This window comes from Podarcis melisellensis (genome assembly GCF_964234715.1).
Source record: "Podarcis melisellensis genome assembly, chromosome: 12".
NCBI classification, from domain to species: domain Eukaryota; kingdom Metazoa; phylum Chordata; class Lepidosauria; order Squamata; family Lacertidae; genus Podarcis; species Podarcis melisellensis.
The window spans coordinates 38,248,162-38,271,381 of record NC_138544.1 but is presented as its reverse complement, the minus strand read 5'-3'; the positions used below and the strand labels follow the sequence as shown (position 1 = coordinate 38,271,381).

General features: G+C 41.7%; 1 protein-coding gene across 2 annotated transcripts in view; it reads left to right on the top strand.

Annotated features, from left to right (window-relative positions):
• DNAJC1 (DnaJ heat shock protein family (Hsp40) member C1) overlaps positions 1–23,220 on the top strand; it is a 70,625-nt gene that overhangs the window by 40,408 nt on the left and 6,997 nt on the right. For both annotated transcript variants that reach the window (XM_081882458.1, XM_081882459.1), the window contains exons 8-9: positions 1,881–2,047; positions 21,358–21,477. In XM_081882458.1, coding sequence (XP_081738584.1) covers positions 1,881–2,047; positions 21,358–21,477 — 287 coding nt within the window. The remainder of the gene's footprint in view (positions 1–1,880; positions 2,048–21,357; positions 21,478–23,220) is intronic.

Genomic DNA, 23,220 nt, shown 5'->3' with positions numbered 1-23,220 from the left:
TGTGGCTTTCCCCCACAAAAAGTGAATGTTAATATATAGTATAAAGTAGGACATGAGGTTGATTTATTTAGAGGGATTTGCACTGGAGTCTGAGACAGCTTTAATTGGGTTAATGATGCTTATTATCTCAGCTGATAATGATAAAACAAATTGCATGGGATATCTTATTTATGTAATTACACAATCCCACCCAATTTTCCTCCAAGGAGCTCCGAATGGCTTACATATGACTCCCACAAACCCGTTTTATCCTCACAAGAACCCTGTGAGGTTGGTTAGATGGAGGGATGAGTGCTGAAAGGTCATTCTGTGTCAGCTTCATGCCTGAGTGGGGCTTTGGGCTTTGGGTCTCCATGGTCTTAGTCTGACAATCGAGCCACTAAGCCACATTGGCGGTCACTGCCAACTGTTTGAAAAGAACACTGGAAGAATGTGGATTCTTTAAAGCTTTTATTTAGAATTACTTAAAAAATCTTAGCCGTTTAATTTACACATTTTCATATTATGGGTTTAAAACTTTTATAAACTGAAAATCCCTAAATGCCCATTCCATTTATCCCTGTCTTCAGCTGTAAAGTGTATATCATGCTTCATATTGAGCTATAGAATCCATTTACAGTGGTACATCCAGTTGTGGACAGGATCCGTTCCGGAGCTCTGGTCGGAATCTTAGGTTTCTGCAACCGGTGGGACTGCATCTGTGCATGCGGTAGAGCGCTTTTGCGCATGCACGCATGGCAAAACACTTCCGGGTTTGCCGCTTTCGCAACCCAAAGTTTACGTTACCCGAGGGTAATGTAAGCCAAGATGCTACTGTATATCTCTTACTGTGAAGCCTCTCTATTTAGAGTGAATCCTGCTCTGAACTTGAAAACCCATCCTGTGTTGTGTTGCTTGGGTATACTAGACCAGAGCATTATAGAATGGCTGTGTTTGGACATAACACTAAACTAGAGCTTCGCGTTATGTGAACCTTGGGCTTGTGAATTCTCTTCCTCTGGCAGGTTGTGAGGAGGAGCTTGGAAACCTACGCTTCTGATTTCAGTTAACTGCATTGTGATGCGTGGTATGGTTACCCTGGCAAATTCTGGTTAGTCTTAACTATGGATTAGGGAAACAAGCCAACTTCAAACCAACTTCATTTCTTGGTCCTCCAAACAGTGGGACTAACCACACTTCTGGGTTCAAACATACCCCACAAACTGTGGTTTGTTGAAAATGGAAGCAAAGGTTTTCAATATTTTGGGAAGTGGAGAGGGAGCGCCCAGGTCTGAGTCTCATGCACATAACACAAAACTCGAAACTATGGTTTAATGTTATGTCCAAACACATCCATTGTTGTGTTATATTAAAAGCTTTGTGTGCTGCAGGAGCTTCCTGCAGCCTATCAGAAGCCGCACTTGAGTTTTCAAACATTTTAGAAGTTGAACGGACTTCCAGAAAGGATTCCGTTTGACTTCCAAGGTGCGACTGTATAAGTCCTAAAAAGAGAACATTCTGGGAGCATGGCATGGCAGCACCAAAGAGAGCCCATTCCTAAGGCCGTTCAACTCAGACTTGTGAACTAGCGTCCTGGCATAAAACACTATTTTAAAGGCTTGTTTTCTATCTGCCAGGCTTAGGCAGAGAAGCAGCAGCATTCCCACTGCTGAACAGGGTTTGGTTCTGGTTACACCAGCTTAAGTTACCTCAGCTTGCTTTATGCCAGCTTTTTGTGTGTAGGATTGCTCCCTGCATGTCTAAAATCCAAGTTGTAACCTCTTTTTTTGCAGCTGTGATCTATAAGTGTGACAACAGCTTTATAAAATTTGCGTTCAATAGGTGTTTAAATCATGTTTCTGGGCAGAGTTTGTGACTGTAGGTCAAATTTTGTTTTGTAGAAGAAAAGAAACCTAAAGTCAAGAAACCAAAATCTGAATTTCCTGTATACACCGTGGCAGAGAAAAATGCATTTATACCATCGTATGATCATGGCGCTTCAATTGAAGAGGTTGAAGAACAGTTGGATGATTGGCTGGAAGAAAGGAACAAATCGCTAAAAAGGAAGGCAAGCATATCTATTTTTCTAAAAATTAAACAAAGTGTTTCAAGTCCAGGCAGGAAATGGATTGCTCAACACTGTCTTGCCTTTCTGGACAAATCAATAAATACCAATAAAATAACAACAACAACATCTTCAGTAAAATAGTCTTAAAATGAGCAATTGAAAAACAAGAACAGCCCCCTCAAATATTTTATTAAGGGTGGGGCCAAAGGGACCTTGGCCCCTAGGAGTTGGCTCCTATGTGGCCATCCCATCATTGCTAGTGTAAGGAAGTGTCTGCACCAGTTGTGTGTTTTTTTAGGAGTAATAGATTGTAAGAGCAGTTTCTTTAAGTTTTGCAATCATACTCCTGATGACCGAGATCATGCTTTCCAGGCAAGGAAGGGACAAAAAAGAAATGGTTTCTTCTTTTCGGGGGCAGGCAGGGGTGGCAAATGCGCTGATGGAACTAATTGCCATTGAATTGAGTTCATTTTAATCATCAGGGAAAAGGCACTTAAACCCCAGTCCTATGCATTGTTTTGTTTTGTTATCTGGACTTTTGATTGTATTCGTTGTTGCATACTATATCTACATGTTCATTCTCCCGCTGTTAAGAGTGTTGCACTTTAATGCATGCAAATTCTCTCCTTGTGTATGAAAATCCATGCATGTTTTTGTGAGATTGGCTGTGCAAATGTAATTTCCCCCCTTTTCTCTCTCTCTCTCTCTCTCTCTCTTTTTAAAAAAATTAACCTGATATACACATCAGGAAATAGGACCGGTTTGCTCCAACAAGAGCTTGTTCCATTGGTCCTTAGGGCAGCTGTGTGCTAAATGTTCAAAGTTTAATTTTTCAGTTTTCTGTATTCTGCAGTGCTTACATTAGATTTCCTCTTGTAAAGTTTTGTGGGTCGGAGGAGGGTCCTTGGCAGGGAGGAAGTGCAAGAGTGAGTGGTTTGTTTGACATTAGAACAAAAAACTCTTCAAAGTGGGCATTACTAAGACATGAAAGACAGATGGATTCATAGGTGTGTGGCTCTACATGAGCCTAATAAGGCAATTGTGATTGGCAGCAATTCATTTACCGCACATTGAGGAAGTGAGTCTTGGGCACGGCAGGGAAGCAAAAGTGACCATTATCTTGGATTTGCAGAGCGTATTGCCAGTTACCAATGCATGAAGGAAGCCCAAAATTTTACACATTTTAGAAACCTTCTAATGAACCATGTGATTTTTGTTGAGGGCTTTATAAGACTGTGGCATCTGCTGCTTTCCAGTGACCAGTGTTGCTCATCTGCAAAATGGAAACCTATTGAAATTCAAATTCATTTAAATGTGTGTGCATATCCAACCAAGTTCTGCTCTGAGAAGGCCCACTGAAATTAATGGACCTGAGTTAGTCATGGCTATTAATTTCACTGTGTCTACTCATGAGTATGACTACGACTGGATGCAGCCCATGGTCAAACACCTGCAGTTGGTGGTCTAAGGGGACAGCTCTTTGCTTTTATGTGAAACCCGCAAGAATCTCTTGGCAGAGCTTGCTTGTTCGTCCGCATCATATTTTCTCGTTTGTTTAAATACGTTCAAGTTGCTGGCATCGTCACAGAAATAGCAATCAAAACAGTGAGAATGTGTTCAGCTTGAATCCCAGATCAAGTTTGCCAAAACATGCTCCCTCTCTGCTCTGACTCCAGTTAATAATATGGTGGCTCCTTAGATGGACAGCGGGAAGGTATACAATTAAATGGCAACGGAGTAATATGATAGGTGTCTTAATAGTATAGACAGAGCAACAAACCCATTTGATGAAGCAGGCAAGACAATGACATTTATATCTCTAAGTATCCCTTAAACCCTAGCAACAGCCTTTCCACAATACCATTCAAAGAGAAACCTGGCCGCAGATAAATACTAAGTAGAAGCTCACTCCAAACAAGGTGAGCTGCCTGTCCTTGCCTTCTCTGAACTAGAGCTAAAGAAAATCCCAAAGTAATTGTCTAGTGCGCACACAGCAGAGGAAACAAAATTGTACGTGATCAGACACCACCACCCTTTAGAGAGCTTCCCCAAAACAATACATTACCCTAGAAGAAGCATCTTGCAAAACAAAATCATTTCTAGTTCACCATCAATGTTTTCAGTTTGTTACAGCTCTTGTCTCACTTACCCTCTCAAAAGGGTGTCATTGTCGCTTGCGAGGGAAGTTGCTTGTTTTTGAAAAGGGCAGGTTTTTCAGAAACTTCTAAAATTAAGTCCAAATAACTTTTTTTTTTTTACAGATTATGAAAAAGTGAAATGCTTAGAGAGAAGGCATCCTTTCCCTTGTAACATACCTCCTTCCTCTCTGCAATACTTGCATAGCTCGGTTGGTAAAGCACGAGACTCTTATTCTCAGGGTCGTGAATTCAAGCCCTGCGTTGGGCAAAAGATTCCTTAATTGCAGGTGGTTGGACTAGATGGGCATCCTGGTCCCTTCCAACTCTACAATTCTATGATTCAATGAAAATGTTCAGTGAAACCTGTCAAACTTGAATAGTCATGCTCAGCACGCAGGATAGGATATTCAGCGCTCAGGCATGGGCAGAAATTGATAACTCAAAGGAATTGCTGGTTAATGAATATCTAGCCCTCAACTTTTGTAGGACAGAGCGAATTAAAATTCCACCCTAAATAACTATTTGTGGGTTATTTTTAGCCAAAAGTCTTTGTATAGTCTAAAGGTTGAACCAAGTTTCAAACTTAGAAAAGCCATTATATAGGTAGTGCTCCTTTTGGCTAAACAATAGCGAGCCATCTGCATATTCCTGCATTGCAGACTAGAGGCCATTGGGGTCCCTTGCAACTCTACAATTCTTTTATTGTATTACACTTAAACTACCTGAAAATAATGAATCCTGAGTTCTTAAAATTATTTTATTACATTTTAAAATTCTGCTTTTTCTACAAGGAGCCTGTGGTGGCCTAAGAGGCCTCACCCAACCCAAGTGCCCCCCCCCCCATTCTTCAACAAGCCTGTGAGATAGGTCAGGCTGAGAGAGGGCAACTGGCCCAGGGTCACCCAATGAACTTTTTGACTGAGTGGGGATCCTTTTTAGATGTAGTCCAGTACTCTGCTCACTACACCACCTTGGCAAGGAATCAATTTGCCTTGGTCAGTCCTGTATGTTAAAATGAAACCACAAAATAAATTAAATTATTTGGACGTGATGTTGCCACCTGTCTTGTTGTTGAAGAAATGCCATGCTACAACATAGCTAGCTGAAACTGAGTTAAAATCTGAAGGGAGAGATCTCTCTTGAGTCTCTTGTTCAGCCTTCCTCAACGTGTGCCCTCCAAATGCTGTTGGATTCCACTCTCATATCCCTGATCTGACTTGTAGTCTGAAACAACTGTGGGGAGGAATCAGGTTGAAGAAGGCTATTCTAGTGGTGATGGGGCAGGGCAGGGGAAGGCTGGTGCCAGCATTCAGAAGATAGTTTCCAAAGGAGGAATAAACCACTCGAGGTCCTTGACTTTCCCAAAAGCATTTCTGTGTCTGTTCAGCTACTCAGTTTAGAGATCTTAGTTGATAAATCTTATGAGTTTTAGTTGGCCAATCAGTTGATTAAATCACATATATTTGCATATGAATAAAAAATACTTCTGACATGGGAGGAAACACACTTCCCTTGCTTTTCAATGATATTCACATGTATCACAGCAGGTAGTGTCTCAACTACCTGCATTTCCTCACAGATGAGAGGCAAATTCCTCTTCTGAGATGATGTCTTAAACATGTATGCTGCTTTTAAAAATTGCACTCATGCTAGCACATTGAGGTTTTTTTCTTTTTCTATTTGTTTGAGTCTCATTAATTCCTTTATTTTATTTTTTTACAAAAACAACCCCTGTGGCTTCATTTATAGTAGATATATTTGAAACTAATGGTAGGTGTTGCTAAGGCTCAGAACTCTTTCCTCTGGGCCTTCTAAACTATTCCAGCTGTGTTTGTGTATTGTGATCTTTCTGGTCAATCCCGTAGTACAGGGCCTGACTTGTGACTTTTAAATATTTGCACTCACTTGAAATTATTTTCTTCCTTCCCCCTACTTATGCCCAGAATTCATTTTATGGCATGTGATGATCTTCGTTATTTGCAGTCTTTTTATTTTATGTTAGTACTGTTCCTCCTTGAAAGTCATACCTGTTTATCCTTGCTTTTGAAGGGTACAAAATCATTTGTGCAAATGTGTGTTCAATACTGGACCAAGACAGGAAGGAGTTTATGCTCTATTCTTTTTTAAAGTATAGTCTGAGTCATGAATGTGGAGATGGTTTTGCAGGTGTGTGTGTGTGAGAGAGAGAGGGATGAGGAAGAGGATATGGGAAGAAATTAGACACTTTGTAGGAAACTTATCAGGCCTTCTCACTTCTTGGCTTTTGCTGTTAAAACCTTTAAAAGAAAACAAACACTTGGGCTTTTAGTTAATTAAATTGCTGATTTCCCTCTCGGCTTGCTGCTGCCATATATGTGCATGTTGCTTTTGTTTTGTTGCTGTTAAATTTTGATTTTGTGTTTTATTTATTGCAAGTTTGTACATTGCCTCAGGCAACTTGTCGCTAAGCATACTGTAAATCTGAAACCTTGGACCAGGAACTCCTAGTCTCTTTCTAATGTGATGATTGAAAGAAAGGTGATTTCAGAGGGTTTCGGTAAGGATGTGAACCCTCCCGATTGTGCCTATTTCCTGCATTTGAGCAGCCAGTCAGTAAGTTCTTCCTGATTCCCCCCCCCCCCACCATTTGCCCATCCTTGTACTTCATATTCTGCAGAGCACCCGCAAACATCTCACCTCACTGTCAAGCAGTTTCAGGATAAACAGTAATGCTCCATTTTTATTAAGTGCTGTGGGTGCCTTTGCAAGATTCAGAGATGCCATCAGTAGGTTCATGAAGAATTAAGTGAAGTTTCCATTGCAGAATGCTTTTGGATTGATTTCAAATAGTAATCTCTAGTTTAAAACTACTACATATTTCAGAGAGTCTTCAGTGGGTTGGTATTCCCTGTTTTGGGCTGAAAAAAGTCTGGCTGTCTTCCAAGCTGAGCTCAATATGGAATCTCTATGTGTATTTAGTGATTATTATAACATCATTGCCATGCTAGATTTTGGATATTCTGTTTTGACTTGGATTTAAAAGTAGGATTTTTTAAAGAGCAGTTTATAGCATCCCATCATATGTAGATGTAGGTCTGCCAAGGTCAGTCAGTGCTTTCTTGCCGGTTTTAAAAAAATTATTTGTTAACTAAATAATTCACTAACATACCGTATTTTTCGCCCTATAAGGTGCACTGGCCCATAGGACGCACCTCGGGTTGTTGTTTTTTTTGGGGGGGGGAATGAATTAAAAAAAATTATTACCCCAGCCCACAGAACAGGCTGCCGCCCCAAGCCTTGCGCGCCCGGCGGGACCTCCCGTCGGGTGCGCAAGGCTTGCGCACACCTCCCCGAAGCACAGGGCATCCTCCGGAGGACGCCCCGTGCTTTGGGCTGCAGGCTGCCGCCCCAAGCCTCGTGCGCCTGGCGGGACCCCCGCCGGGCGCGCAAGGCTTGCGGCTAGCTTCCTGAAGCGTGGAGAGTGAGGGGGGTTGGTGCGCACCGACGCCTCTCGCCAGGCTTCAGCGAAAGCCTGCATTCGCCCCATAGGACGCACACACATTTCCCCTTCATTTTTGGAGGGGAAAAAGTGTGTCCTATAGGGCGAAAAAGACGGTAAATATAAAACATCTGAAACACTAAGCCATTCTTATGCTGACTTTTTTCTTTCAAGTGAACAGATAACAAGCATTTAGTTTATTTTCGGCAGCAAGTTGTGTGTTTCGCTTCTTAGCTCAACCAAACCAAATTGATGATGATCTAAGGGTAGATGTTACAAATGACACAGAGTTGCTGCTGAAAAGGTCCTTGTTTTTATAATCTAGCCAATGAAGATTCCACCTTCTTACATTTATGCCTGTAAGGTCTGTTGGGTTCCTTATGCTCCACCTCAATGAGGTTTGAACTCTACCAGGGACTGAGCCTTTAGTGTGACAGATCCTGCCCCATAGCACTCCTTGTAATTTCTTCTTCCTTTCAAGAGCTGTGCTGTTCAGACAGGCCTTTGGAAAATGTTTTTTTTTTTAACCAACTGTTCTTTACTGGTGTTTTTATTGACGTTATTGTAGTTTTATGTTACAATGCTACACACAGCCCTGCTATACATTTTATGTATATATTATAAAGTTTATAAATATTTAAGTAAATAAATAAAATACATTTCCTATCTTCCATCATGGAGCCCAAGGCAGCACACATGTGGTTTATATAGCTGGCAGGTACTGTCTTCTGTGACCTTGTTTAGTTCTTCTTTTTTATTTTAAAGCCATTCAGACAAGTAGCCATCACCACATCCTATGGGAAATAAATTTATTTTGTGGTATGTGAATGTTTCATTTTGGTGGTGTTGAACTGACGTGGGTGATGTTGACTTTTTCTTATGGGAGAGTGAGCATGACTTACCAAAACTTGTGCATTTTGAAAATACTGCTCTTGCTATAGCCTACCCGCACCTGCCTTATGACAGGCCAAACACAATGCAACCTATGGATTATTTGATCTACATGCCTGAGTGTCCTATAATCAAATTTACTAGAGTATTTCACATCTTTTCTGAATTAAAACAATTGCCTGGAAGCTAATCAGAAATAAATGAGTTAATGCTTTCTGCTAAGTGCTACCAATTATATTGGCCTTTTAATTAAAAATTGCCTTTTAATTTCTTTTCCTTAAAATGGACTTGAGTATTTATGAACTATTTCTAATTGTGATGCTTTCTTTCTTCTTGAGCACTTGGTGCAGCATCAGGAATTTATGATTTGCAGAACAATAGGAAACATCTCTCTACATTGTTGTTGTTTGCAAAATGCAGCATACACTCCAATCTATATACAAATAGATATTTTCAATTTATTCCTTTAATGTTTTGAAAGTGAAGAAAATAACATTTCTCTATCCACTATTGTATGAAAAACGTACTGTTAGCACTAAATAATAGCCACTTCAAAAGCTGCTTATATTTTGAATTTTTCCACAGTAAATTTGGCTCCCAAAGGATTTCTTGTGACTTGAAGCACTGAAACCACTTTTATGGCTCTGTGCTCATACTAGAACCCAGCCCTAACACCCATACATTCTTCCAATCCTTCTTCTAGCTATGTAAAGCTTTTTCACAGCACAGGGGGAAGGGAGCTGCTTACATTTAGCATTTTAATGTAAAAGGAGCTAAAGAATAGTTAAGTCCAAGCTGAACTACTATTTCTTTGATGGACATAGCCAGGCTAAAATGGTGGTGGGGAGAGGTGTGTCTGGTATGGTCTATTGGAGGAGAGGCAGCCAGCAATGAATATACCGTATTTTTCGCTCTATAACACGCACCCGACCATAACATGCACGTAGTTTTTAGAGGAGGAAAATCCATAGGCATGCCACCCGTAGGCATTTCCTCCATAACACACACAGACATTTCTCCTTACTTTCTAGGAGGAAAAAAGTGAGTGTTATGGTGCAAAAAATACGGTAATTGTTTTGTGCTGAACAACTGACAGGCCATGTGAAGCACAAGATATAGGTGAGGTCATTTTTTTTACTGTTTTTGGTCGAGATCGAAATATATTGAAGATCCATCGATAATGCCAGGCTGAACCTTATGGCATGCTCAGTATGTTAGGCTACCTAGAAACTAAGTTTGTGTTTTGTTTTCATCTTGCTATTCACTATTTCTCTTGCTCCCTGCCTTATACTGGAGGTTGTCTGGATGCTTTTGATCACTCGGGTTGACCTTTCCCAAGCTAGGAACTCCAGCAACATGTTCTAAGGTTTGTGCAATTGGGAATAAGGCAAGGACAGAGGCCGGCTCTTGCATCCAGCAGCAATCTGCTGGCGGCTTCCCAAGTCCCATGATGAAAGCTTGAAGGCACCTCAGTGGCTTAGAGGTTTATGAGCTTAGATGGTGGTACTATACACGCAGGTCCCACTCTCTGAACTCAATGTGCTTGCAGGAAATTGTTCAGTAGGTGAGCATTCGTATAACGAGCTGGTGCTTTCTGTTACTTCCTATGGGGACATTTCTAATCCGTGATTTGTCTGTTCTCTCTCTCCTTTCCTCCATGCTTTCTGCTGAAAACTGCTGCAGCCAATCAGCAGAAGCCAAACAAAGGAAAAAATGACCCCTCTTGCTCCTTGATTGTCCAGTCTCTCCCCCCGCCCCCGCCTTCTTCCTTAAATGGCAGGTGCAGGCAGATGACTCCATGACACCAAGTCCTGTTATAAAATCCTCACTGTGTGAAACCACGTCATCCGTGTCTGGATTCCTAGGACTTTCAAACAGTAGCTAGTTAGTATGAATCATTTCAGAGCCTTTTGGTGAAAACAAACAGATAGCATTTGCTTCTTTTTTTAAGTGGTGACAGTAATACATTAACATTGGCTGGTTTGGGCTTTTGAACTGCATCCAAGCACCAACATGTTGAACTTGTGAAACAATTTTGAAGATTGTTGCATCTTTTTTTAAAAAAGTAGCACTGCGAGTTCATAAATGTTTCCAATAGGACACGTAGATTTTTGTATCTGTACTTTGGTATGTATGCTGTGGCTCTGCATAGATCTTTATATTGCTACCTTTCTCTCTCTCTCTCTCTCTCTCTCTCTCTCTCTCTCTCTCTCTCTCTCTCTCTCTTTTATTCGTTTCCATTTAGAATAAATTATGACAGAATTATTTAAAATAGTTACTAGATCAGAAAGCAGTGAGTTATGTTTTAAATTAATCTGAAAATAATACTTTATTCTTCTAGAACCGTATCTGAATTTAACCATTTTTTTTTCATTCTTGCTATAATAAGCATCTTTACCGTAGATGAAAAATGAGGGTTCGTGAAATAAATACCAAGGTATAATTTTGTTGCTTGCTAGCTAGTGTGTAATGTCCTCTGCAATTCTGAGAATATGAAAATGGTAAACAGGGGTGACTAATTTAGCATAGCAAAGACTTGCCTGGTTAATAATTTGCACAACTGGGCTTTCTTTGTGATCCTAATAAATCTATATATGTTCTGGTTCTTCCTACTGATAGCCTTTTTGTCATCTGCCACATGCATATCAATTGTAGCTGACTTGGATGAGGTTTAAGAGCAAGATGAATGAGTTGCCAAGGGAATCTGGCCTTAGGTTTTTTGTGGGGGGTTTTTTTTGGAAATTAGTTTTGTCTCAGGACTACAGCAAATACTGAGAATGAGCCAGGACTAAATAAAGCATGCGTATAAAATTGGACCAGTGCAAATATAATTGTGGACACACTATAGATCTGGATAATATTACAAGGGCAATGATTATCAACATTATAAACAGTTGCCATCGACGAAAATGCTGTAATAGGCTTATTCTACATAATTGAAAACAACTACTATAAATTAATCTGGCCAACATTGTAAAGTATTCAGAAACAGCATGGCTCAGAAATAAGCGTCTTAATTACGCTCTGTCTTGAGACCTGGTGGGGATACTCAGGAGATAGGAATGTCAGAATTGATATGTACTTAATTGGCCTAATTAATAATAGCCTCAAAGTAAAAAAAAAATGTGACTGCAATGCCTGCTTTAATAGATTAAAAAGAAGCAGGATTTTCTTCATAGAAACTGTATTCACATCAATCATGTTTGTTGTACCAATCTAGATCAAACATGACTAAATGGGAGATTTTTATGCTGCAATGTCACAGGCAGTTTAGGCTGCCTGGTTAGATTGGGATAAGGTTGTGGATAGCTGGAAAGTAGCTTGAGTGACAGAGAAAGCAATAATTCTCCATCTCACTAGAGCTGGATGAGTTCTTTATGCTGTCGTAATCCATTGCTTATTACTTGTTTGGGATTCATATTCTCTCTTCCTCTTTCCCCACTGCTTCTTTTAAAAGGAAAGAACGGGGTGGGTTTTTCATGCAGATCCTGTTACGTTATTAGCCAGTTTTGTTCTAGTACTTGCAAATTTGTATATTAAAAAATGCTTGCTAAATTGTACCTTTCAGGGGAGGGCAGGTATAATATCTGGTTCAGTGAAAGATGCTGTACGTAGCCAGGACCGGCAGGGATTGCTGAGCGCAGCCTTTGATCCACGCTGCCTAATAAAGGATTGCTGGGCCAGTGGTGAACTGGGAGGGGCATGGGAGGGTTAGGTAGAGAGCTAAGCTGATTTAGTGCACACCTTCAAGACCTGCACTGAAAACATCAAACCCATGCAGGTATACCTGCCAAGTAGCAATGATTACCTGCCTCTTTGGCAAGCGTACCTGTATGAAGAAGGCATGGGCTTGATCTTGTCTGTGTCCATTTGCACAACGCCGTGTACACGCTTCCTGTGAAGTATGTACTTCACAACACCAAAGAATATATGAAGTGACACTAGGCTGCTGGATTGAGTGTTCAAGTCCAGGGGGCAGAATCTCATACAACCAGAGCAGGCACTTACTGCCAAAAAACCCCACAAGAAATCTGGTAAAAAGGATCAGTGGGGTGATTTTTACGTGGAAATGCAGTAGAAGGAAGAGGTTCCTGGACCCTTTCCTCCTCTCCTTTCCTGCAGCACTTTCAGCTTCCTTTGAATCACTTTTCTGCTATGTAGAGGAGGGCTATATTAACCACCTACTTTCCCGCTTTGAACCTGCCCCCCCCCCCAGGCTAACAGGCATTTGGTAGCAACTTAGATTTGAAGACTCAGATCTGCTGTTGCTTGTAGCTTCTTCCTGATAGCCCTGTGCATCTGCTTTGGATAAAACATGAGTTCCAAGGCAAAGCAAGCTGCTTCTTAGGTATTTGGATCATGTCTGAACCTCAGCAACTGATCTGCAAGTGGTCGAAACCAAAGCAGACTGCTCCCAAATCCTTGGACCTGCTTTAGTGGGTGGTTTGCTGCTGTAAGCCCCACTCAATGCATTTTTCTAAAACTTCCTGCAATCATTCCATAAAAGGAAAATAGCGGAGAAGGGAGGGAGAAAAAGCGGGGTGTAATTTTGTGAGTGACGGCTCTGACTTCAAATCAGGGAATGACTTCACCAGAACTCTCCAATCACCATGCTTTGGGGGAGGGATACTGAAGAGTAACATATTGGGAAAGCATTCTGTTTTTTTGCTGCCCTTTGCTTGTCTTAAGAACAGCAGCATTTGAAAGAGTTTGCAGAAGTTGGTGGTTGTGTTTTGCTTGTGCAATCTTCCCTTGTTCCAATCCTTGCATTACTCTTACTGTTGTGTGTGCCTGCCTAGAGCATTATGCCCATCTCTCATTCTGGCCTTAGTAGCATTTGACTGAGCTTGCATTAATTGTAGGTCTCCGTGTGTCTGTGGATGTATGTTATTAGTATAGCATCTGTCTGTTTCTGTGTTCTTTTTGTGGTTGTCTGTCTCCCTGCCTCTCCAGTGCTGTTACAGAGCACGATCGCACCAAACAGCACTAAATCTGTGCATACATTAACATTTTCAATAAAAGTGTCTCCTATCTCAGGTTTTTATTGGGAAAACTCAGGTTGCCCACAAGGCAATTTCTGGGAGGCAGTAGAGTTGGCGACATCAGTTCTCACACAACCCATCAATGTTTAGATGAGCTTCACACACACACACACACCCCACACCTGTGCACCTGGAATTTGGCTCTGTCTTCTCAAAATATTCCTATGCCTGTGCACACCTCTGCTAGTGTATTCAGATGAACTATTGGAAGCATTAGGTGGCAGTTGGTTTCACTTCTGTGCAGTAGCTATATGCTAGAATGACTTTGTTCAGCTACTGAATATCCTGAATGCTACATCGAGTGGGATTTAGAACTACTATTTTTAATTCTGTACTTGCTGCGTGTGCTTTTAAGGTCCCCCCCCCCAAGCAAAAGGCACCTCTAAATCTCAAAACAGAATAAAAACCAAAACACTGAACTTGAACATTGGGGGAGGGGGAGAGGACAATGCCATTTTCTTTAAAATCTCCTGCAGAAGTTTAAACATATATCAATGGCTTTGGAAATACCTTCGGAGACATCTGCTGAAGTTGCTGGCTGCTTGCTTTTGCTTTGCAGCGCAGGAACTTCCCCAGCCTGGTGATTTGGTTTCGCCTGCATTCAGGGGAATCCTCCTTTGGCTCTGGAGAATTGGGTCCAAGGCAGAGCTGCTGGCTTTTCCCTTTCCTTTTCTCAAAGTGTAGGAGGAAGTCTGCCCCAAAGCAACTTGTACGGAGGCTGCTGTTTTCATCTGAACACACAGCTTCTGGCTAATTGCCCCTGAGGGCATGCTTAGCAGCAGACATGAGCTATGCCTGGCCTGGTCCCACCCTCTGCCCACAAGGCCTCCCTTGGATTGCTGCTGGTGGTCATCCTGTCAAGTCAAGCAAGCCTCCTCATAATGCCATTGTGAAGTGGGCTTTATTATCGCTGCTTAAATGGGAAGAAGGGCCAGGCACCATGAACGCCTGTCTCTTTCCAAGGTTAAACACCAAGACAGATTCCAGGTGTCTTTCCTCTTTTGGCAACACTGCTAATCCCGGTATCATTCTGCACCCTTTGATACTATTGTCTCGTGTTAGAAGTGTATATACAATAGTACACTCTCTTAATGCACATTTCCAGTGTATTAAAAACATCTAAACGATTCCTTATGAAATCTCAATTATAGCCCTGTGCCTCCTTCCTCCTTTGGTCTCCTGGATTTTATTCGTCTGCCTGCAGTGTAAATAAAACCATGCACTGCACCATCTGTCAGCAGAGTGGATGGTTTTTAAACAGTAGCAAAGTGAAGTTTGGCAGCTTACTTTGATTGGAGATTTTATTTTAAAAATCGGTCAAACTTTTTATTTTTTGAATTTTGTATCAACTTACGTTTCTTAGTCTGGGATAATCCTGGTGGTGGGGTTTTCATAATAAACATTTTATTTTATTAAAATAGTTCATTTCTGGAATCACAATGGAGCTTGTACAGTCATTGTGAAGCTTTCCCCATAATTGTATTTCCATACTAAAAAAAAGTCTTAACCTGATGAATTTCTGCCTCCCATACAGTTGTTAAAGTCACAAGAACCTTGTCTCCCCACCCCACCCCAGTGCTAAGCCTAAACCAAAACATAGGCTATCCCTTTAAACACAGAGACTTCCATGTAGTCCATTGAAATGTAAATTAACTATACAGTGAATTCTTATGAGTGTTCTTTAGTTCCTGCACACCAGCAGATGTCCCTAAGACTCTTTGCAAAGTTTTCATATTTGCCTTTTGGGGGAAGGAGAGATTTTTTCACATCCACCCACAATCATTGTATAGTAGTACTCGCATAGAATAACTTCTAGGGACTACCTGATCTCAAACAAGCCGACTACAATGGTACCTCGGTCTACAAACAACCCTGTTAACGAACTTTTGGGTGAACGAACTCCACAAAACTGGAAGTCGGTATTCCAGTTAGTGTACTTTGCCTTGGAAGATGAATGGAAGATGAACAGTGGAAGGGCACCAGCGGTGGGAGGCCTCAGTAGGGTAAGCACACCTCGGTTTAAGAATGCTTTGGTTTGAGAATGGATTTTCAGAATGAATTAAGTTCATAAACCGAGGTACCACTGTACTGGAAAGATGTGTCCTAGTTACTAGGGAAAAAGGAAGGGTAAACTACAGAGATTCTAAGGACTAGAAGGGGGAAAGACAGAATGTTTTTGGGGGGCTGCCTTACAAGGTAGTGGGAAATAGTTCTGTAGAGCTCCAGGAATTCCTCTTGACTGGTCTCCAATCAATCACTTACCAAGTCACAACTCTGACTTCACTCCTTTGTGAACCTGTCAGTGATTTCAGCTGTCAGGCTTGACTCATTTCACAGAAGTGACTAGGACTGGTGCCCACACATTTTGCTTCATAACTTTCTTTCTAGTGGGGCTAGAGACTTTTTTAAACAATTGAAAGCGGTGGCCACGCAAGGAATGTTTCCTGTCAGCAGAAGCAGCATATCTGGTTGAAGGCAGAGCTCATACCAAGCCCACAGAGAGGAGGCAATGTGCCCCACATAGGGGTGAAGAAGGCAAAATCAGGGTTGTAGAATGCTGAAAGATATGTGGGCACTAGGATTAAGGAGCAGATTTTTTTGGGGGGGGGAGCTTAGCACAAGGCGTAGAGCAGGGCTCACCAAGCTCTTGGCTCCTGCAATGGCCTCTGCTTGAACAGTTAGAATGGTCAAGAATATTATTTCACCTGGCTGTAGCTGCTTTGAACTATAACTCCCATCGGCTCCAAGCTACACAGGAGTTCAAAACATCTGAAGAGCACCAGGTTGGGGAAGACTGTACTGGAGGGAGCAAAAATATACTGGCAGGTATACAGTAGAAAGGTGGAATGTAAATTTCTGTGTGGATAAATAAATAGTGTTGTAATTATTATTTTTTAATTGTAAATTGTTACCGCAGGAACAAGAGCGCTTTCCTCTCTATTAAAATGCAGCTGTACTACAGCTGCCCACTGTTGCAAACCTGTTAGTAAATGACAGGTTATAAGACGGCAAATTTTAAAACATATTTGCTGTTTTCTTGGAATATTTGAAATGTGTGTGTATGGTATTTAAAAGGTATTTAGAGCAACCATAAGAGCAGGGAGCACAGCACCAAAAAAAACCCCCAGTTAACTGCTAAAAGCTTATATTCAGTATGAAAAAATCTCGTTCAGTAAATTTCTTTAAAATGTTATTTGACCAGCCGATATGAATATTTATAGCTGTGAAAGTAATCTGTTTTTAATTTTTGTGTTAAAAATGGTTCCTCGTGTCTCTGTTTGCCTCCCCCTTCTTTTGAGTGTGTTGTGTTCAGTGTGGAGAGCTAATCCCAAAGCACTGTCTTTCTGATGTAAAATCTGAATGCTTGTGTAGACACAACAGCTGTCCCCTCACCATGTGGTATCTTCCATCACTCTACTGTAGAGATGAGTTTTGGCCCAGTGCTTCAGTAATATTGGACAAACATGGTTTTAAGTGGCAAAGGCTTATGCTTACACATTCATCTGACTCTGGCTCCAGAGCAGTACAGGGAGAATAAATTCACAGTGTTGCCACCCTCCTAGCTGCTTATAGCAGTGGAGTCACAGGGGGTTATCTTAAAGACACCGTTTACTGTTGTGGAAGAGCTGTAAATTCACCACCCCTTAAGAAGAACAAAATAAAAGCCTGTGTGTGTGTGTGTGTGTGTGTGTGTGTGTGTACCTGCACCCACATGAGTGTGTACATGTTTATGTATATAGAAGGTGGATGTCTATGCTTCCAGGGTTATGGAGGCCTGTTCTTTTAGCGATTAAAAGACAAGCTTTCTTTATTTCTGAATTTATTTTGGTAAGAAATGATCAAAGCAACATATGAACAAGTTTACTTGAATGTAAATTCAAATATACAAATTTCAGCGGCTAACTTGAACACGAATTCTTCTTTTAAAGGTGTTTCTAGGAACATAGAAGCTGCTGCTTTATAAAGAGTCAGCATCATTGTTCCATCTACACTGATTTGCAGTTATTCTCCATAATTAAAAAGAGAGGGTTCCCTACCTAGAAAAGCCCAAGGTTGAACCCCAGACTTGCAAAGCAGATTCTCTACAGCCCTTCCCTATATTCCTCTTGTCAGTGCATAGCTAAATCCTAGCTGTCAAGATTCTACTTAATACTTTCAGCAGCATTCTCTACTTAATACTTTCAGCAGCATTCTAATAAACATGTTTCTTTTGTCCATAGACTTTTAAAAGATCTCCTGCCCCCTGATTCAAATGTGATCTTTTAGCCTAAGCCATTCATAGCCCACTAAATAGCCAGACTAGTCCATTTAGCAGTGTTGGCTTAAATGAAATGATTTAACTTTTGGGGGAAATGTTGAAGATTTGGAAGAAACTTTCCCCCTTCTTTTCAGAATAGGGAAACTCATAGTTTAAATTGAGGGCTTTGCTTAACTATTGGTATGTTGATTGTAGCCCCTGGGGCTCAGAAGTAATATATAAGTTAGGCCTGGCATTATATCTTCCAGATAGTGAAGGAATTTGTGCTTGTAAGGAAGGAAGTCGGCAAGTTTAATGTTTTGGGTATGTGTGCATCTCCGCCTCTGCATCTAAAGGGTTCAAGGGAAAGTTGCAATCTCTCTGTCTCTCATTTTATCTCCTCATCCACAATCTTGTGAGAGAAGCTGGGGTGGGCGGAAGAGTGAACTGCCCAAGGCCACTGACTGAACTTTGTCTGAGAACGGCTTTTCTCTAAAATATTATGAGCTCAGCACATGGGACTGCTTTTATGCTCAGGGCTTTTGTGGTGGGGCTCTCCTCCCAGGGTCCTCTCACATACTGGAAAAGCCACTCTAGGGGTTGTATCCCATAATAAGTCCTGTTCCAAGTAGACGAACGGGAACTAAGGAATGTGGCTAATGCAGATCCATTGATTTCAGTGGGTCTGCTCTGCGTATAATTCAGTTGGGTACAAACCCTGTAAATCAGAGACCCTCTGAAGTGGCATCCTGCATGCTGTGATAAGCAGCAGCTGCAAGGAGAAATTGGTGTAATTCCAAAGTATGTTGAGAAGCACTTTAGGGGGAGACGGGAAGCTGTGTCCCTCTAAGAGTTGTTGACCACTGGTGACCTTGGCTGAGGAGTTGGAAGTCCAACAATGTCTGGGGAGCCATGGGATTCCTATCCCTGACTTCATGTGTTCTTCAAATGCTTGCCTTTGATAGTACCACCTAACTTTATTTTTAACAGTGTGGATCTGTTTGTCACTTAACTTTTTACTTGGAAAGGCAAATCTAACAAAAAAAAGTCTTGTCCCATCAATATTTGTGCCAAGAATTCAAAGTGGGGAATTTTTCATTCAGCGTGTTCTTTTGAATACACTAAGTTTTAAGTAATGATGGGCAGTGAATTATTAGTGTTAGGAAACTAGGCTGCAAAGCAACTGTCTCTTGTGTTCTTAAATGCCGTCTGTGTGAAAGACAATTTGTGGAATTGTTCCATTTCCTACTATCTCCCCACCGTTTCAGATTAGCTTTGCAGACTTTCACACTATTAGACTTATGTTTGGCTATGTGGTATTGAAAGCTTTTGATAGCAAGAAAAAGAAAAAAACAGTTTCTCCCTGTTCTTTTGTTTTTACACTGACTTCTCGGAACACTTATCTCCACTTGAAGAAATGCTGAATAGCAACAAGCACACTTGACATACTTTCTGCCAACTCCCCAGGTAATGGTATAGGTCAAGATCCAAGAGCCACATTCCTAGCTCAAGGGACCCTGCAGAATTTCAGTGTCTCCCTTTCTGACAGCATCAACCCCTTCCCCCCTCCTTGCCCCCAGCCAAATCTTATAGCAACTTCACAAACCCGATATAGTGCAAATTGCTACAGGAGCAGTGGGATGTTCGAAATCCCACCAAGTACGTAATAAGCCATTGTACACATCTGAGAGGGCTTTTTGGATCCTGGCCAACAGCACATGATACTTGGGTAGTGAATTTTACATTAAATATCTATAAGTGCCTCTTTCCGGGGGGGGGGGGGAGCGCATGGTGCAACAGAAAGATCTATTACTTGCACTGGAAATTAGCTGCCTTTACCTGATCCAAAGCAATGGCAGTTTCCCACTGCCCTGCACTGTGTGTGTGTGTGTGTGTATGTACACATATTTATTTCTTTCCTCCTCCCCAGAAAAAAGTACATCCTTATTGATATATACGCCTGTGTGTCTGTGTCTCCATCCACCCACACAGCCAGTCCTGAATTATTATGGTTGTACAAAAAGTCGCACAGATATGATTTTCAGCATTTGGTGAACAAAGGCATTCACGGACACAAAACAGGGGATGATTGATAAAATCCTTCCCACTATTGGCTATTATTTACTGCTTCTTAAGCGGCAGGCTGTATATTTATGCCAATTTATCTGCTTCAGGGAGCATTCTTGATAGCAGGACAAAGTGAATAAAAGTAGTTTGCTTTGCAAATGAATGCAAATGGCAGAGCCTTTGGGAAGCCTGTTAAACAGGGGCAAGGCACTCTGATTAGGAGTGAAGCTGCCATTTGGACATGGTGAAAAGAGCACGCTTGAGCCATTGATTGGGGGAGACAGTGAAAAGTCAGGGAAGGGCCCCGTTTAAGCTTGTGGTGGAGCAGGCGGACGTCAGCGTGGTTAGAGCACAGTGGGAGAATGACAGGCAGGATTAGTGTCAGGGAGAAGCTTTGCCGTAGCTGTGGAGATGGTCTCTGGGGTCATTCACCTCTGAATGTTGTTCTGTGCTGATGGCTCTGTAATGCAAACTGCTTGGTGCCTGCCTGTTCATTATCGGAAATGGTGATTAGGGGGAGGTATTTGTCATAAAGGGCTCTTTTTAGAAATAAATAGAAATGGGAAGCTGTTGCTTGCTGCCCGTGCCAGTGCAGAGGAAGCCTGGTGCAGATGGCCTTTCTGATGAGAAAAAAAGGGGAAGGTGGAAACAGCTGCTTGCATGTGAATGAATGTTAAGGCTTCTCTGTATAGAGCCCCTGCACTCCTGCTTCAAGGTTTGGGGGCTTGATTTGTCATTTTAAAAAAATAAGAAATTGGAGTTTGGGTGTGCAATTGAGGGAGCATGTGTATTGGTCTCTCTGGAAACAGCTCCCCTGCCCCTAAATGTGCTGTGTTCAGGAGCTATTCATTCCAGGTGCTTCCAATAGATTAACCACCAGAGGTTTAAGCAGACCTTGGATGGCCATCTTCATGCATGCTTTAGCTGAGATTTCTGCATTGTGAAGGGTTGGACTAGATGACCCTTGGGGTCCCTTCCAACTCTACAATTCTGTGACCACCTCCACAAATCCTTTCCTTGTCGGAGAAAAATCTAGGCAAATTTGTTACACCATTAAAAATGCAACAGTGTGGTAGTGTATTGGATTGTGTGATACACGTAACCACAAATCCAGGGTCTTTCCTAAATTCACTTCCCTGGGGAGATGGATTTTATGCACAATTTTGTCATGTTAATACCTTAAAGCATCTGACACTATGTTGCATTTGTAGAATTAGTGTGCGCCCGCACGCATTTGTGTCCAAATCATTATAAATAAACTAGACCTGCTAGGTATATGTGTTCCTCTATTCAACAAGCAAGAGTAGGAAGTATTAAGCAAGCTATAAAATAATTGTATTTGCAATGAACACCCTTTGCATGATTACTTTGCTTTAGTCTTGTGCTCAGTGTCTCTACCCCCTCCTGCCACAGACAAACCCTCCTTGTGTAATGAATGTTCTTCAAATGTTTTACAGGCACCGGAATGGACGGAAGAGGACCTTAGCCAACTGACAAGAAGTATGGTTAAGTTCCCAGGGGGGACGCCTGGTCGATGGGAAAAGATTGCTCACGAATTGGGTCGATCAGTGGCAGATGTGAGTTCACTCGAATTTGCATTGTATGGACAAACCAGAACAAGACAGGCAGTGTAGAAGCCAGACATAGATGGGGTCCAACATTGTCTTTTGAGAGAGGCTGCAATCCTTTTAGGACCTGGAAGTGAACCATTAACTAACTAAGCAAGAAGCAGATGTCAGCTGGTCCCCCTGCTCCACAATTAACAGCTGTAACTGATCAGCTATATGGGGATTCTGGCGCTTAGAGACTCAAGCTACTGTAACCCGATAACAAAAAAACAATGCCAGTTTTAGGCTTTCTAGTAAACCCTCTTTGCTGGAAGAGGACATTTGTGAGACTTAAGTAAAGATAATATTTCTGGTTGGGCCAAACCCCCCCCTTTCAAAAAAAAACCCTAAATGCAGATCAGCTAATAGTGTTTAGACAGGTGGTATCCATTAATTAAGCTTGGGAGATCTCTCTCTCTCTCTCTCTCTCTCTCTCTCTCTCTCTCTCTCTCTCTCACACACACACACACACACACACACACACACACACACTGATGGACCTACATCCTAACACAGAATACGGTGATGTGTAAAATGACAAATTTAGCACTTTGTGAGGCAAAACATCCACTGTTGTTTCTTTTTAAAATGGACTTAAGGAGTTGTAGTTCTTGAGTACTGTTTTGGGAGAGAAGAAATTGAATTCTCTTCAGTTCAGAGGCATTAGGGAAAGAGCATGAAAATTAGTTGAACCTCATCAGTGGTGCTTGGCTGTTGTCACATCTGGGCATTAAGAACATTATCCCATTGCTGGGAGAAGAAGCTGACCTCCATAACCACTTTGTGTAGCATTGATCACTGTCCCACTAGGGACAGTGTCTCACTAGGCAACAAGTTCTTTAAGGAAGTGTGTCTCCTCAGGGGTTGAGGATGAAAAAACTAGTACTGATCCTGAGAGTTGGTGGTTTGAACATTAAGAACATGGGTAGTTGGGTATACAATAGGCAGGGTGAACTGTCTGCCTAACAGGAAGGTTGCAGACAACCTAAGATACAACCCAAATTTTCAAGGAGCAGCTGTCAAATGTGTCCAGACCACTGTAGTTGCTAGCCTTGTGGCAGACTTGTGACTGTGTAGTCAGAGTTCACTTTGTCTTTCTAGGGATGATAAAGACCGAGGGTATTTTGAAGGAACACAGGAAGCTGCCTTATAACGAGTCCACTTGTCTATCTAGTTCAGTGTTGTTATTACTATTAATTATTATTTTTATATTATTGTTTTGTTCAGTATTGAAGCCTTGTGGCACACTGCGTCAGTGCGTCTGCTAACCAAAATGTGGGTGGTTTGAGCTGACCCAGTGTTGGCTGTGGGGAGGATTCCTGCATTGCAGAGGGTTGGACTAAATGACCCTTCCAACTCTATGATTTCTATGAAATCTATGACACTGATAAACAGCAGCTGTCCAGGATTTCGGGCAGGGTGTCTCAGGCCTCCCTGGAGATGCCTTGCTCTATCACTGGGCTTTAGCCCTTCCCCCCAGTTTAAAAAAACAACCCTCCTTTTTTTCACCTGGCTTATGTTAAGTCAGCTATAATAATCTAAGAATTGCCTTACTGGAGCACAACCAAAGTCCATTGAATTTAGTCATCTCCCCAAACAGTGCCCAGCCAGATGACTTTAGGAAGCTCCCAGGCAGCACACAATGGTGGTAAGGATCCCTCTCCAGTGGCTGGTAATTGGTGATATTGTGCACTTGAATATATATTTATTGGG